Raw genomic sequence first — 16,640 nt, 5'->3', positions numbered from 1 at the left:
ACAGTCTGTTTCAGAGTTCTGGACACTTCCCTGGTTCCAAGCTTTTCGACTCCTTTTGGCCCTCGTGGCTCTGCCTCCTCCCCAACCTCTTACAAAGTGTTTTTATCTCACAGGTGGAAATGGATGGGAAGTTCCATCAGGCTGTAAGTTTGACAAGGGCAGGACAGCCTCAGACCCAAGACCCTTGGATGTGTATAGACAGGAGCCTGTGGGCAGCTCAGCCAGCCATGGTCCCCCTTTAGCTGTATCCTATGTGGACTCAGATCAGTCTTGATTTTTGTCCCTAGGTGGGGCTCTTGCCCTAGACTCTAATATGCTTCTCTTTGATTTTAAAAAGGAGAGATCCTCAGCTGGGCATTGGTGGCCCACGCCTTTAATCCCAGCACTCGGGAGGCAGAGGCAGGTGAATCCCTGTGAGTTCAAGATCAGTCTGATCTACTGAACAGGTTCCAGGACAGGCTACAGAACAATACAGAGAAACCCTGCCTCGAAAAAGCCAAAAAAAAAAAAGGAGAGATCCTGGAGGGGCTGCAGTGGGAGGGAAAATGAGGACGGGCCATCACTAGCTCCAGGAGCTTTCTGAATGTTGGGGATGTCATGATCTCTTCAGTTACCCTTCAAGTGTTGACTGGAGTTTGTCATGTTCAGCAACGATTAAAAACCATCACAAGCCGGGCATTGGTGGCACACACCTTTAGTCTCAGGACTTGGGAGACAGAGGCAGGGGGATCTCTGTGAGTTTTAGACCAGCCTGGTCTACAAGAGCCAGTTCCAGAACAGTCTCTAAAGCCACAGAGAAACCCTGTCTTGAAGAAAAAAAAACCCAATGTGAAAGTGCAAAGATGAGCACACACTGTGTCTTCTTTCTGGAGTGAGACAGGGATCCACTGTGCACAGTAGGACAATAAAATGAAATCTTCCTGTGTTTTTTTGTTGTTGTTGTTAGGTTTTTTGTTTTGTTTTGTTTTGTTTTTCGAGACAGGGTTTCTCTGTATTGTTTTGGAGCCTGTCCTGGAACTCACTCAGTAAACCAGGCTGGTCTCGAACTCACAGTGATCTGCCTGTATCTGCCTCCCGAGTGCTGGGATTAAAGGCGTGCGCCACCAACGCCTGGCTGTGTTTTTAATTTTACACTGTTTTGCTAATGTTAATTTCAGTGCAGTGTCTTTAAGTCATCAGTGCCTGTCCTGTTCCAGCTCTTCCTTCTCTTAGTGGTGACTCAGTGTTAACTAAACAGCCCTATGCCCTCAGTCTGGGTGTCACACTCTAGATGTGTAGGAGAGGAGAGGGAGCCATTGGAGCACTTTTCGCAGTGTTTTTAATTTTATTTTTATTAGATGTATGTATTTTATTAGATTATGCATACATGTGTGTATATATGTAGGTATGCAGGTACACCAGGCACTGGATCACCCGGAACTGCAGTCCCAGATGGCTGTAAAGCACCATGTTGTTGATAGGAACTGAACACGAATTCTCTGGGACAGAACAGGTGCTTATCACCTGTGAGCCATCTGTCCAGTCCCTGTAGGAATTTAACAGAAGGAAACAGCACAGCCTGACTCAGAGCAAGACAGCTGACAAGATGGCTGACCACAGAAACTGGAGGCAAAGGAAGAGGCAGGATTAGTGCAGAGCTCGAGTGAGGGGTGCTGGGCACTGATGGGGTGAGGCCTGAGGGACAGAGAAGGGCTGAGCAGGAGGTGGCAGAAGAAAGGGGGGATCCTAACACAGTGGAGTCCTCCTGGTTGAGGGTGTTTGTCTAGAGATCACATGTACACATCTGCAGAACCCTGCAGGGCATCTCACACTCACACTGCATGCTGGGATGTTTGAATGAGAATGGACACACAGGCTCACAGGTTCAGACACTTCAGCTCCAGGTGATGGAACTGTGTGGGGAGGATCAGGAGGTGTGGCCTTGTTGGAGGAGGTGTGTCACTGGGGCTGGGCATTGAGGTTTTAATAGACTCCCACCATTCCCAGTGTCTCTGAAGCTTGCAGATCAAGATGTGAGCTCTCAGCTGCTCCAGCCACCATTCCTTTCCTCTGCCACCATGGACTCAAACCCTCTGGAAACTTAAGACCAAGTGAAACATGTTCCTTTTAAAGTTTGTGGGGGTCATGGTGTCTTATCACAGCCATAGAAATAACTAAAGACAGGTGTGGTGACACAAACCTTTAATCCCAGGTCATGGGATTAAAAGACAGGTGTATCTCTGTGAGGTCAAGGCAAGTCTGTCTGGTCTACACAGTAAGTTTCAGGACAGCCACAGTGGTGCGGCAGACCATGCCTGAAAAACAAAACAAAAACACCAGGAGAGACTCAAAGCCCAAAACAATTTGTCCTCTCCTCACCCTTCCTCTTCCTTCTCACCAGATGTCAAACCTGGAACTTCCAGAAGAAAAGTCGATTCCAGGAACACAATAGCAACAACACTAGGGTCGGGATACAAGGGAGAGATGATTTCTCTCTAAAGCAGAGGCCCTGGCCTGCAAGCACCACACAGACTCCCACAGACACCAGGATCCTGTGTCCACCTGCAGGGGGCGCTCACACTGCCAAGCCTGGTGCTCGGGAATCTCCCCTGTAAATAGAAACTTTGCTCATCACTCAGGATCCAGTCTTCACAGCCTTGTGCTTACACTCAGACTCCTAGTGTTTCTTCCCAGATGACCGTCTGTGGTTCCAGGTGGTTGTGTTTTACACGGATCTTCACTCCATAGTCCTCAGATTGTCTGTGTGGACCTGGGTCATCGTCTCAGCACAGTGGAACCCCTTCCCCACTGGGACAAAGATCTGGTGGAGACAGAATACAGTATCACAGCGATCCCTGTCTGCACTGCACATTTCCCCGTGTCCACACACTTCCAGGGTACTTCCATGGTTATTTAGTGAATAAACCCCAGTAAGAGAGAAACTGTAACTAAATGTAACTATCCAGACTTATGAGACCCTGGACCTGGTAACCGTGGCTCCTGGGTTCCTCAGCCTGTGCAGTGTGGACACTGGACGGAGGGTGATTCTCATGGCAGAGGTACACACTGGGGATTCTAGGTTTCATCACTGTTCAGTAGTGTGGAGACAAATCTAATTTTGACTTTTTTCGTTTCTGTGGATTGTGATTGATGTCTCCAAACCCCAGCCACACATAACTGAAAAAAAAGTGAAAGCAGAGGAGGGTAGAGAGTCCTTCCTGCACGGAGTCACACATGACACAGTGTGTCCAAAGGGCTTGACCAGAGCTGTGAAAACTCCAGTCACCTCCCTTGCAGGTGTCCATGGAGGCCCCAAGCACTCACCAGGACTGTGACAGAGTCTGTTTTCGTGAACGTTCATTTTAATGCTGCCTGTGTTTCACCCGCAAACGTCATGCTCTTAGGTTTCATCCTGACCCGAGGAGCAGGTGGCCTTGGGCGGCCCAGAGACCCCGGGACAAACGCGCTCTGTCCGCAGCTCAGGGTCAGACAAAGTCTTGGTGAGGTCCGGGTGGAGAAGCCCAGCTCTGGGGATTCCATGTCCCCAGTTTCACTTCTCCAGCTCCTGACCTGTGTTAGCTCCTTCTGCCCGGACACTGATGACGACTCGGCGTTTCTCACCCCCATTGGCTGTCGACATCCCGGGGAACCAATCAGCGTAAATTGTCCGCGCGGGGAACGCGAATGCCCAGATCCGAGATGTGGGCGACTGTGCCGCGCATGCTGCTCCTGCTGCTGGCAGCCGCCCTGGCCCCGACCCAGACATGCACGGGTGAGTGAGGGGTCGGGAGGGAAACGGCGTCTGCGGGGAGGGCGGGGGCGGCACCGGGGAAGCCGTGGCCCCGCATCTCCCGGCCAGACCCTCCCGCCCCTTCCCCTCCCGCGTCCCGAGCCCCGCGCCCAGCTCCCCTCCTGGCCGCGCACCTGCCCGGGGTCCCGGAAGGAGGTCGGGGTCTCACCAGGCGCCGCCCCCAGGCTCGCACTCCATGCGGTATTTCATCACCATCGCGTCCCGGCCCGGCCTCGGGGATCCCAGGTTCATTGTGGTCGGCTACGTGGACGACACGGAGTTCGTGCGCTTCGACAGCGACGCCGAGGATCCGAGGATGGAGCCGCGGGCGCCGTGGATGCAGCGGGAGGGGCCGGATTATTGGGAGAGGGAGACTCGGATCATAAAACACACTGAGCAGATTTACCGAGGGAACCTGAGGGCTGCGCTTGGCTTCTACAACCAGAGCGAGGGCGGTGAGTGGCCCCGGGTCAGGGATCAACACTCCTCCACGTCCCTATATGTACCAGCCAGAGTCGCCCTGTGTCTCAAGCCCGAGGTTCTTCCAAAAACGTGCACCCGCAAAGACTCTATGGCAGGGACAGGGACCAACATTCTCTGTCAGTAAAGAGAATTCCAAGTGTGAGCATGGCCTCAGGAGCGGGCGGGCAGGGCTGAGGGGAGGGATGGATGGGCGGAGCTTACCACGGGATCCCCGCAGGCTCTCACACCATCCAGAATATGTATGGCTGTCAAACGGGGCCAGATGGGCGCCTCGTCCGCGGGTACAGTCAGTTCGCCTACGAAGGCGAAAATTACATCTCCCTGAATGACGACCTGAGGACGTGGACGGCGGCGGACATAGCAGCGCAGATCACCAAGCACAAGTGGGAGCAGGCTGGTTTTGCAGAGCAATGGAGGAATTACCTGGAGGGCGCATGCATGCAGTGGCTCCGCAGATACCTGGAGAATGGGAAGGAGCAGCTGCTGTGCACAGGTGCAGGCTCCCAGGGCACTCCGCCCCCTGCCCTCGGGGGCATGTTTCAAAATTCAGTACCTGTGGTCAGTCCTTCCTTGTCCCCAATATTTATCCTTTCTTGTTGTCTTTTGGTCATGTTACACTGTACACATATGTACACTTACTCACATATATTGTTGGCTACATCTGAGGAAAAACAACGTAGTTTTGCATTCTGAGACTTGTGACCTCACTTAATGTACTGCATGCTAAGTTCATGCATTTTCCTGTGTATTTTGTGATTACACTGTTTAGAGCCGAGTAGTATTCCATTTTACATGTGTACCAAATTTCCACTATCTACACAACTGCTGATGGATTAAATCCATTTTTAGTGAATAAATGAACAATAAACATGTGCTGCAAATATCTCACCAGTAGGATGTGGACTTCGGGCAAGGAATAATATAGCTGGGTCATATGGGAGTGCTGTGATTAATTTTTTAAGAAAATATCGAAAATGATTCCACAATGACTGTATTAATTTGCACACACACACACACACGGAGAGAGTGAGACAGAGACAGAGAAAAAGAGAGAGACAGAGACAGAGAGAGACAAAGACAGAGAGAGAGAGAGAGAGAGAGAGACAGAGAGACAGAGAGAGAGACAGAGAGAGAGAGACAGAGAGAGAGAGACAGAGAGAGGAGTGAGTATGGCTCCTTTCTCTCCATGTCCTCTCCAGCATTTGCTGTCAGATTACATTTCTTGGTCATAGCCATTTTGACTGGGGTGAGGTGCATTCACAAAGCAGTTTTAACTTTCATTTTATTTCATCCTTTTGTGGGGATGAATGTTTTGCCTGCACGTGTGCATCAGCACCAAACTTGTACCTGGTGTCTGGGGTCAGAGAGGTTATGCAATTTCCTGGGCCTGGAGCCACACACAGTGCATTTAACCAGGTCCTCTGCAAGAGCATCAAGTGCTCCTCACCTCTGAGTCAACTCTCCAGCCTTCAAAGTAGCTGAATCTGCATTTTCATGAAGGCTAGAGATACTGAAAACACTAAACATATTAGTGGACATTTCTGCTTTTTCTTTTGTTAAGACAACTGTCTATTCAGTTCTGTCGACCATTGGATGATTCACAATGTTAGATCCTTGGTGTTTAGTTTCTGCACTTCTCTGAAAACTGAGGGCTCTAGTCCCTTGTCTGAAGCTCAGCTGGTAGAGGTTTCTCCTACTGTGACGTCTGTCCCCTCTGCTGATTGTGTCCTGTGCTGTCAAGAGACTTTATCTTCATGCTGATGCATGGCCCAATGAGCTCCTGTAGTATTGTCCTATTCTGCGTTTCTGACCTACCCACTAGGAAGTCGTCTTGAACTCTGGGTGTTTCAAGTCTTGAACTTAAAAAGGTCTTTGCTGTCTTCAAGTTTATTTTTGTACAAGGTGAAAGGTGAGAATCTAAGTTTATCTTCTCAGGTTAAAAAAAGACAGTGTTGCTGCATCATGTGTAGAATGGACTCTTTGTCCAATATGTGTTTTGTATTCTTTGTTGAAACTCAAATACACACAGCTTTGTCATTGTATTTCAGGATTTCTACTCTATGCCTTTGATTTTCCTTCTATTTTATGCCAGTTCCAGGCAGTCTTTGTCACTCTGGCTCCACAGGATAATTTGAGGTTGGGAGTGTAACCCCCAACAGTGTTCTTTTATTTGTTTTGTTTTGCAAAACAGGTTTTCTCTGGCCTGGAACTCTCAGAGATGCACTTGTCTCTGCCATACAAACCCTGGGATTAAAGGAATGCTCCACCACTGCCCAGCCTCCAGCAGAGTTCTTAATCCTTAGGACTGTTGCCTGTTCATGGTCTTTTGTCATTCTCTACAAGTGCTTTTGTTTTTTTCTAAAGCTATGGAATATATCAGACTTTTGTAAGTAGTGCAGATTATACCTATAGATTAATTTGGGTGGTATGACAATTTCATAGTATTAATTCTGTCAGTCCATGCGCATGGATTGTCTTTCCATCTTCTAACATTGTCTTCTATGATTTCCTGTGTCAGATCTTGAAGTTTTCCTTGTAGAATTTGTCCATTTCTTTGGTGATATGTATCCTTAAACACTTAATTCTGGTGACGTTGCTTTCATTGTTGTACATTTCCTAATTTCTTTTACTGAAAAGACACTGCTTGCACAAATGAAGGCTGCTTTTTAATGGTGATTTGTGTATCTGGAAACTATGAGTGTTTATTATGACCAAGAGTTTTCCTGTGGACTCAACAGGGTCATTTAAGTAAAGAATCATGCTTTCTAGAAATAGGAACAGTGTGACTTCTTCCTTTGCTACTTTGATTGCTTTTTTGCCAATCTTCTGTCTACTTCTGATAGCTTATATAAAATCATCACTGTGTTAAATACGATGGTGGAGAGTGTGCACCTTTGTTTCCTTCCTGACTTCAGAGGAAGCTCTGTGTGTTTCTCTTTTTGACATAATATCCACCTGTCTCCCTATCTCTAAAACGGGAGGTGGGAAGTTCTATAGTGTCTCCTGACCGTTTATGAGAGACTGGCTCTCCCAGGGCTCAGCCTTCTGTCAGGACAGTTCAGAGTGTGTCTCAGGAGGGAAGGAGAGGAGGTCCCTGAAATTACCAAGACAGTTAACCTTCAGTCTGCAGTGCTGTGTGAGCCATAGCCTTGCTCAGGCCCAGTTCTCTGCTCACAACTGAGGTCTCTGGGGTCTGAATTCGGTGATGCTGAATCCATCAGCCCCACTCACCAGTCAGGAGCAGAAGTCCCTTCTTCCTGATGTGACACCAGAGTTCTGTGACCCTGGGCTCTCTTACCCATATGTAGAATTTCCCAAAGAAAGCATTATCCAGAACCCAGTGTTTAAGCTAGAGAGGATTTTTCACCTCTCCCTCAACCTATTTCTGACCCAGACCAGGATAGTTCACAGGGACCCTGCTGGAGTCCCCTGCAAAACACCTGAACTTTCCAACTCTTCTCCTCAGACCCTCCAAAGACACATGTGACCCATCACCCCAGACCTGAAGGTAAGGTCACCCTGAGGTGCTGGGCCCTGGGATTCTACCCTGCTGACATCACCCTGACCTGGAAGAAAGATGAGGAGGAACTGACCCAGGACATGGAGATGGTGGAGACCAGACCTGCAGGGGATGGAACCTTCCAGAAGTGGGCAGCTGTGGTGGTGCCTATTGGAGAGGAGCAGAGATACACATGCCATGTGGAGCATGAGGGGCTGCCTGAGCCCTTCACCCTGAGATGGGGTAAGGAGGGAGTGGGTGCTGGGGTCAGGGAAAGTTGAAGCCTTCTGCAGAGCCTGAGCAGGGTCAGGGCTGAGAGCTGGGATCATGACCCTCACCTTCCCTCTCTGTCTTTCCCTTCCCAGAGCCTCTTCAGTCCACTGTCCCCAGCATGGCAGTCGTTCCTATTCTGGTTCTCCTTGGAGCTATGACCATCATTAGAGCTGTGGTAGCTGTTGTGAGGAAGAGGAGGAGAAACACAGGTAGGAAAGGGCAGGGTGTGAGTTCTCTCTCAGCCCCTTTTAGCAGTGTGCTCTGGTCATGGAAACACATCCACACCCCCATTGCACCTGTCCCTCTAACCTGGGTCTGCCCTAAGTTTTGAAAAATTCCTAGGGTCAGGGTCCTCCCTGGTCTCTCACAGCTTTTCTTCTCACAGGTGGACAAGGAGGGGACTATGCTCCAGATCTAGGTAAGTGTGGGGAGCAGTATTGTCCCTGAAGCCTGTGGGGTAAACCTGGTGGGGAGCCTGACCAGCCCATAATTCCTCCTGCAGCCACATCCTCTTAGTAACCTAAATGTGCCTTGTCATTTCTTCTGCTGCAGAAAGGGACAGTGCCCAGAGCTCTGACTTGTCTCTGGAGGCTTGAAAATGAGACACCCTGGGGGCCTGAGATTGGGGCTGAGGGAAAAAGGAAAGGGCTGTGTCCCAGGACGTCTCAGAATTGAGACATTTGAATGAGTCTCAGTGGACCTTGGAGATGTCTTTATACTGACTGTCCATCACTCTTTGTCTTTAGCTTCAGACAGGTGCCACCTGGGAACACGTTCTCACTCACTCAAGAAACAACAAATGTCTGAAGCTGTCTACTTCTATGAAGAGCATCCAGCCCAGTCCAGTCCACCAGGACCCTACCCCAGCTCTGCTCCTGCTCCTGCTCCCTTCCACAGCCAACCTTCCTGGTACTGCAAAGGCAGGAGGGGACATCTCCGTCCTGTCATCTCCCTGCTGCCATGAGATGCAGCCCTTGGTTTTCTCACTGAAAATAAAAATCTGGATGTGAACTTAATACTTCATGTCCTTGACCTGAGAGATTGGCAGTTCAAATAAAAGGTGAGAATTCTGAATGTGTGATGGAGAAAATAAATGGCAGCATGGAGAACCTTCTAGAATCTGTGTCTGCTGTGCTCAGTGTCAACAGGGAAAGGAGGAGTCTGTGGGAGCTGAGTGAGGATGGGGCTGGGCCAGGTGGAGCTCGGTCCATGTGGGTTGGGTGTGGTCACCCCTCAGCTATGTCCTCCATGGCTCCTTTGTCCTTGTCACTTAGTATAACCACATGCTGTCAGACTCTGATCACAGGAATACAAGCATGTCTGTCCCCAGCCCTGTCCTGTGTCCAGGATTGTGAGCAGCCATGCCAGCCTTGACTCAGTCGTAGCTGTGGCTCTTTAACCAAGCTCCCTGTTTATGTCTTGTCTTCTTGGTTTGAATGGGGGAGCAGCCCTGTTGTCATTCCTGTGGAGTGTGACCACAGCAGGAGTTGTTTTTTCCTGTCCCTGTGCTAACAAGGACCCTGTACTCAGGATGTGACCCTCAGTCCCCTGAGCTCTGCCTCCTTCCAGAGCTGTTGCCTGGAGGTTCTGCCCCTCTCCCAATCTTTCAGAATCTAACCCTTGTGTGTGGGATCTGCAGAAAGGTCTGGTCCACAGGGTCTCATCTTGGATCAGGTCCTGTTGGGAGTGTGTTCTGCTCAGCTCCACTTCCTGTACCTCCCTGGCTCTGGGACTCCTGGTGCAGCTTCTGATGGTAACTCTAGAACTCATAAGGCAGAGTCTACTAATGTCGGTACCTAGGAAATGGATCAGGACCACAGGGATTTTAGTTATATTGGGATCATCAGGCTAAGCCTTTTGGATGTGTGTGTGTGTATGAGAGACAGAGACAGAGACAGAGACCGAGAGGCAGAGAGAGAGAGAGAGAGAGAGAGAGAGAGAGAGAGAGAGAGAGAGAGAGAGAGAGAGAGAGAGAGAGAGGGAGAGAAGAGAGTCTGGGCAGTGGTAGTGAACATCTTTAATCCCAGCACTCCAGAGATAGAGGCAGGCAAATCACTGAGATTCTGCATGGCCTGGTCCAGGACAATCAGGGCTACATATAGAAACCCTGTCTTGGAAAACAAAATTTTAAAAGTTAAGAAATGTTGAATGCTTCCTCACAGGAAGATCAGTTGATTTCAAACAAAAGAGACATAATTAGCAGTATATGGCCTATTCATGGTGTCCATTTTAAATTCTTTTTTTCAAGACAGGGTTTCCCTGTGCAGCCGTGGCTTCCTTAAACTCACTCTGTAGACTAAGCTGGTCTCAGACTCAATAGGATCCACCTCTCTCTCTCTCTCTCTCTCTCTCTCTCTCTCTCTCTCTCTCTCTCTCTCTCTCTCTCTCTCCATCTCTCCTGATTCACTTCTGGATGCCACTTCATGGTGTCATGGTGACACACTCCTTTAATCCCAGCACTTGGGAGCCAGAGGCAGGAGGATCTCTGTGAGTTTCAGAACAGCATGGCTGTGTAGAGAGAGACCCTGTCTCAAACAATAAACCAAACAAGACTTCACTCTGGACAGATCTTACTATAGAGGGAGAACATCTCTCAATGGGGAGTCACTGGAATCCGGGATGTTTGAATAGGACTCAACTGTGAGGTGGCCACACTTGCCCCACCACAAGGTGACCTAAAATAATTGTCTACCACAGGGACTCAGGGTCTCAGTGACAGTATGAATTCACACATGGGGACTGCCAGCCTGTGCAGGGACTCCAGGCATCAGGTAAGAGAGGACAGACACTATATCCCCTCATCCTAAGTGGATTCATTGAAAAAATAAATAGACCCAACAAATTAACAGCCCTGTGGGTAGTGAGCCCTACACAGCTTCCTGAAGTGCCTGTGGTGTCTTAGAACCCCCAGAATGAAAGTCCCATCTTTGTATTAATGTACACATTTATCCTGCATGTAAGAGTCGTTTAATCTAGGGGTCTTTTATCCAAAATGATCCACACTGGATATACTGAAAGACTGTGGGAGCACACTGATCCCCATGCTTTTACACACACACACACACACACACACACACACACACACACACACACACACGCCAGCCAAGGACAAATTTCCAGTGGACTGGGGACTAGGAAGACAACGGGTAAAGGACAGTCAGTGGGAAGGAGGGAGGAAGCCTGTAACTGTGAAGCTACAGGGTGGAGTCAGCAACCAGAGCAACTGTGCCTGTGTCTCCATTCAGGAACAGGGGTGCTCCAGGGCTGGGTACCTGGGCAGGGACTTGGGACATGGGGAAACAAAACAAAAACTTCACTCAAGAAAAGACTTTGTCACAATCAACAGAGGAACATCTTCTAAATCTGGATACATCAGTGTTGGGGCTCTAAGGACTGAGGTTCCCAGTGGACCAAGGAGAGAATTAGACTTCACAGAGGGCTCTACACAGCCTGTGAAGCCTGGAGCACAGCAGCAGGGCTCAGGGAAGGTGTCACCTCAAGGGCTGCAAAGCAGAAGCATCAGCCATGCTCTCCTGCAATGACCTCACACTCACACTCTCCTGTGTCTGTGTCAGCCTTCACCTACTATGCTGGCCACACAGCAGGCACCCCAGGTCTCATCACAGCATGGAGGTCCACAGTGTGAGCCTTCATCCTCTATGCCAGCCACACTCCAGGCTCCCCAGGTCTAATCACAGCATGGAGGTCCCCAGTGTCAGTTGTCACCCATAGCTACAACAGATGTCGAATCTGCAACCCCAACACACACATTGTTCGTTCCTGTCTTCTCCTTTTCCTGCAGCATCTTGTGGTCCTCAGGGCAAGCATCCGGCTGGGCCCAGAGATGCAGTGACTCTGTGCTGAGGTCTTCCTCTCACACCACCACTTGACAATGTCTCTTCAGCCTGGACACCCCAGTCTTCACAGTGGGGCTCTCCAGATAGCATCAGAGTAGAAGGCTCAGCTGATGTTATGAGCTAAGTGATATAGGAGCTCATATTCCCTAAATAAGAATCCTTCCACACACTGCTACCCCTCCTTCCTTTTTAAAGAGAGTGTTCACTTTACATCTTTTCCCTTGGGGAGAAATAGATTGACTTTTGCACTGATATTAACTGTAAAATACAGACTTATCTTCTGCTCATAAAAATGGAGATGAAAGTTTCTGGTCCCTCTCATTTTAATTGTCCTGTAGGGACATTGCTGTTTGCAATGAGGTCTTTGCCAATTAAATTATTGGTGATGTAAGTGATCAGTAGACATTCTGTGGAACCAAGGTGCTTGGTTATAAGGAATCCCGCACAGTTGGTTCATAGCCTGTTCTTTTTCTTTGTGTTTGTTTGTTTAAGACCAGGTTTCTCTGTGTAGTCCTGACTGTCCTGGAACTCAGTCTGTAGGCCAGGCTGACCTGAACTCACAGAGATTCACCTGCCTCTACCTCCTGATTGTTGGGATTACAGGTGCATACCCCCACCACACAGCTGTTTGGAGATGCTGTTTATCAGCTACACCTGCCATTAAGAAAAAAAGACTATTTTCATCTTTCTATCTTTTCTTGCCTTTATGCAAGGCCTTGTTCATTTGTAAAGAACAATATGTAACAAATGATAACTTGATTTTTAAACTCAAAATTCATTTAGTAACAATGTACCTTTTATAATGTAATTGGAGTAAAATACTTGCATTTAAACAAAGTATCATTCATGTAAAAGTCATATTATAGCATGTAAAATATAATTAGAAAATTCATGGTTCCCAACAGCATAGTATCTGCTGAGAGCTTGAGAACATGATTATAGGTTTACAGAGGACAGATCAGAATTCACAACGTACATGATGACCCTCTGTTATACAGTGAAACCTTGTTTCAGGGAAAAAATTATCCAAATTGGTGTGCTGCTTTTATAGTGGAATTCTAAAAGTTCTCTTTTTTATAAAACATAATCATAATTGTTGCATTTAATGTTATTTTTGAAAACCCACATCATCAAATTCCTTACTGTTGCACCAAGTAATGTCAGTTCAAACTATAGAATATGTATATCAACACCAGCTAGAAACAGAACTGAGGACAGTATAAAGCCCTACAACACTTTGTCTAATTCATGTCAATTGATTACGGAGAACTGAAACTTTTTTCCCCAAATGCAGATTAGTATGCCACAATGGACAAGAAACACTACTAGAATTCTGTTGTAATTTTGCACCCTGGATAGATAGCAGAGAGTACTTTCATGCCATAACATTATTTAGCTGGAAGTACTGGGTTGAGAGATATGGGTCTGTTGTACTCTACTTAGCATAACTTTTGTACAGGAAACAATTGTTTTATATTTGGAATGTGTTGAACAACACAGATTTATCATTATCTTTGTGCTTTAAGTTTGGATTACCAATATTTTCAGGTGGTGTGGGGTAACCCAAGCTTCCTGGATGGCTCATAAACACATTATGATAAGCAGTGTGTTTTCATACTGAAAATGCTCTTCATTCCATACAAGTGCTTGCCCTGCAGGTTTCCAGCCCACACTTCTCCCCCAGGCTCTCTGAGAGGCCTGTGTTGGGAAAGCTTCTCACTGATTTTGCTTTGCTCCTTCTTCATCAGACCCTGCTGCTCCTTCTCCATCTTCTTTGCTGCTCTGTGCTGTCTTCTCTGCTTGTGATTTCTGCTTCCTCAGAACTGCTGCTCTCCAGGCTGCATCTCCTTCCCTTCCCAGGCATTGGTGTGTTCCTGCCAGGTATGTAAGTCACAAGATTCTCAAGACTGAGGAATAAAAGGTTTTTCGAGACAGGGTTTCTCTGTATTGTTTTCGAGGCTGTCGGTCCAGCCTGGCCTCGAACTCACAGAGATCCGCCTGCCTCTGCCTCCCAAGTGCTGGGATTAAAGGCGTGTGCCACCACCAAGCGGCAAAGGTACACTCTTGTAACCACTAACCTACTGGGAAACCTGTGCTACCATCTAGGAAATGAAAATTAAATGGCTCTCTCTTGCTAGAGATCATTTCATTATAGCTGGTGTGCTGTCCTTTAAAGAGTCAATTCTCAGTTGTTCTGTAGAATTCTGTTGCTTTCTCACATCCCCATTTCTCCTTCAACCTTTACACTTGTGGGTGCATCTTCATGCCAGGGAGTCCAGGGCTCCACGGATTGACTGCTTCCTCTACAAATTCCTCATGTAGGAGTGAGAATACTGTTGCTAGGCATGTACAGATTTTAAATAACGGAAACTGAATGATGGCCATGCTAAGAGTCAAAACCTGGCCGCCACTCCCACTCCCTGAGAGTCTTGCCCAGGGGGTTCTCCCCTCCCCTTTGCTCTCTCCCTCATGACAGACTCTTGGGGAGCCAGCTACTGCAGCTAGAGCAGCCTCAAGAGAGGCCCAGACAAGTAGGAAAGGAATCCTAGGGACAGTCAGCAAGAACCTGAGCTCTTTCCAGCTGCCACTTGAGGATGCCACGTCTCATGTGAGCCCCGATCTAAAGAACGCAGTATTGAGTTCATTTGATTTCTATTGTAAGTATTCGGGACAAAGTCGTAGTGCCCCGGGCTGTCCAGGAAGCCCAGGGCTGTGGGCCTTCACTTCTCCAGCGCCTAACCAATGCCAGTTCCTGCTGCCAGAACACTGAAGAAAAACTATGCAGTGCTCTCCTTCCTTGGCTGGTGTAGTCCTGGACAATGATTGGTGGGTTGGTCATTGTGAACCGCCCCGCGTGGGTGGAACGTTACTGCGGAGCCACTGAGCATTGGTTATAGAGCCTGCACAGACTTAGAGGAGCCCCAGATCTCCTAATGGTAGGCAGCCTTCCTTGCTTGTTCTCCTTGATGGCGGCCTCCGGAACCCTGATTCAAGCCCGCGCAGGTAAGTGCGGGGTGGGAAGGAAACCTGCTCTTATGGGAGGACGGGCACACAGGAAGCAGTGGCCCTCATCGCCCAGCAAAATCCCCCCCGCCCCTTTCTCCATGCTGGTCCAGAACCCGGAGCCCTGCTCCCCTCCAGGCCCGCTCATCTGCCCGAGGTCCCGAAAGGAGGGTCCCGAAAGGAGGATCAGGGTCTCTCGCGGACTACACGCCGCCCCCAGGCTCGAACTCGCTGCGGTATTTCCACTCGGCCGTGTCCCGGCCCGGCCTCGGGGAGCCCTGGTACATAGAAGTCGGCTATGTGGACTGCACGGAGTTCGTGCTCTTCGACAGCAACAGCGACACGGAGAATCCGAGGATGGAGCCATGGGCGCCATGGATGGAGCAGGAGGAGCCCGATTATTGGGAGAGGGAGACAGGGAAAGCCAAGGTCAACTAGCAGACATTTCTAAGGAACCTACGTTCCCTGACAGCCTACGACAAGCAGAGTCACAAGGGTGAGTAATTTCGGGTCTGAAATCAGGAACCCTCCAAGTCCCCAGGGTCAGGCCCCAATAGCCCAAGGTGCCAGGTCCCAGGTTCTGCCCAAGAAGCAGACTGGGAACTGGTTTCCTGTAAGTTTACAGGAGGTCATGGGTGATGGGCGCATGATGCCCAGCTGACCACGGAGAGATGATTTCTCTTTAAAGCAGAGGCCCTGGCCTGCAAGCACCACACAGACACTAGGCTCCTTTGTCCACCTGCAGGGGGCGCTCACACTGCCAAGCCTGGTGCTCGGGAATCTCCCCTGTAAATAGAGACTTTGCTCATCACTCAGGATCCAGTCTTCACAGCCCTGTGCTTACACTCAGACTCCTAGTGTTTCCTCCCAGATGACCGTCTGTGGCTCCAGGTGGTTGTGTTTTACACGGATCTTCTCTCCATAGTCCTGAGATTGTCTGTGTGGACCTGGGTCATCATCTCAGCACAGTGGAACCCCTTCCCCACTGGGACAAAGATCTGGTGGAGACAGAGTACAGTATCACAGCAATCCCTGTCTACACTGCACATTTCCCCGAGTCCACACACTTCCAGGGTACTTCCATGGTTATTTAGTGAATAAACCCCAGTAAGAGAGGAACTGTAACTAAATGTAACTATCCAGACTTATGAGACCCTGGACCTTGTAACCGTGGCTCCTGGGTTCCTCAGCCTCTGTAGTGTGGACACTGGACAGAGGGTGATTCTCACCGCAGAGGTACACACTGGGGATTCTAGTAGTGTGGAGAAAAATCTAATTTATAATTTTTTCGTTTCTGTGGATTGTGATTGATGTCTCCAAACCCCAGCCACACATAACTGAAGTAGAAAGTGAAAGCAGAGGAGGGTAGAGAGTCCTTCCTGCAAGGAGTCACGCATGACACAGTGTGTCCAAAGGGCTTGACCAGAGCTGTGAAAACTCCAGTCACCTCCCATGTGGGTGTCCACGGCGGCCCCACGCACTCACCAGGACTGTGACAGCGTCTGTTTCCCTGAACATTCATTTTAATGCTGCCTGTGTTTCACCCGCAAACGTCATGCTCTTAGGTTTCATCCTGAACTGAGGAGCAGGTGGCCTTGGGTGGCCCAGAGACCCCGGGACAAGCGCGCTCTGTCCCCAGCTCAGGGTCAGACAAAGTCTTGGTCCCGGGCGGTGAGGTCCGGGTGGAGAAGCCCAGTGCTGGTGATTCCCCTGTTCCAGTTACACTTCTCCAGCTCCTGACCTGTGTCAGCTCCTT

At 49.0% G+C, this 16,640-nt stretch overlaps 1 protein-coding gene and 2 long non-coding RNA genes across 4 annotated transcripts; 1 reads left to right on the top strand and 2 right to left on the bottom strand.

The window, feature by feature from the left end:
• Positions 1–1,313: 1,313 nt before the first annotated feature.
• LOC121134332 lies at positions 1,314–3,508 on the bottom strand. Its single transcript, XR_005871413.1, has 3 exons — positions 3,304–3,508; positions 2,964–3,156; positions 1,314–2,800 (listed from the first exon to the last, which is right to left on the bottom strand). It is a non-coding gene; the product is annotated as an uncharacterized LOC121134332 (long non-coding RNA).
• Positions 3,509–3,618: 110 nt separating this feature from the next.
• Positions 3,619–9,140, top strand: LOC121134329 (H-2 class I histocompatibility antigen, Q10 alpha chain-like). 2 transcript variants are annotated; one of them, XM_040732452.1, is made up of 7 exons: positions 3,619–3,751; positions 4,016–4,224; positions 4,470–4,745; positions 7,719–7,994; positions 8,117–8,233; positions 8,410–8,442; positions 8,771–9,140. In XM_040732452.1, exons 1-7 carry the CDS (start codon positions 3,744–3,746, stop codon positions 8,986–8,988), a joined length of 1,137 nt encoding a protein of 378 aa, XP_040588386.1. In that variant the 5' UTR covers positions 3,619–3,743; the 3' UTR covers positions 8,989–9,140. The 2 variants fall into 2 exon arrangements, with proteins under 2 accessions (XP_040588386.1, XP_040588385.1); XM_040732451.1 differs by having other exon boundaries at positions 3,635–3,751; positions 3,955–4,224.
• Positions 9,141–11,357: 2,217 nt separating this feature from the next.
• LOC121134331 lies at positions 11,358–16,509 on the bottom strand. Its single transcript, XR_005871412.1, has 2 exons — positions 16,370–16,509; positions 11,358–15,882 (listed from the first exon to the last, which is right to left on the bottom strand). It is a non-coding gene; the product is annotated as an uncharacterized LOC121134331 (long non-coding RNA).
• Between the last annotated feature and the right edge of the window lie 131 nt (positions 16,510–16,640).

Source organism: Mesocricetus auratus, unplaced genomic scaffold, assembly GCF_017639785.1.
Source record: "Mesocricetus auratus isolate SY011 unplaced genomic scaffold, BCM_Maur_2.0 Super-Scaffold_100027, whole genome shotgun sequence".
NCBI classification, from domain to species: Eukaryota; Metazoa; Chordata; class Mammalia; order Rodentia; family Cricetidae; genus Mesocricetus; species Mesocricetus auratus.
Note: the sequence above shows the minus strand (reverse complement) of the source record. Positions and strands in the feature narration are given on the sequence as shown.

What these genes read in the sequence shown, in the direction of transcription:
- LOC121134329 (XM_040732451.1), top strand. Translation starts at nt 3,664, where the DNA reads ATGCCCAGATCCGAGATGTGGGCGACTGTGCCGCGCATGCTGCTCCTG. An exon ending in GGAGCAGCTGCTGTGCACAG is followed by an intron (nt 4,746 to 7,718) that starts GTGCAGGCTCCC and finishes TCTTCTCCTCAG; the next exon opens with ACCCTCCAAAGACACATGTG. An exon ending in GAAGAGGAGGAGAAACACAG is followed by an intron (nt 8,234 to 8,409) that starts GTAGGAAAGGGC and finishes TTCTTCTCACAG; the next exon opens with GTGGACAAGGAGGGGACTAT.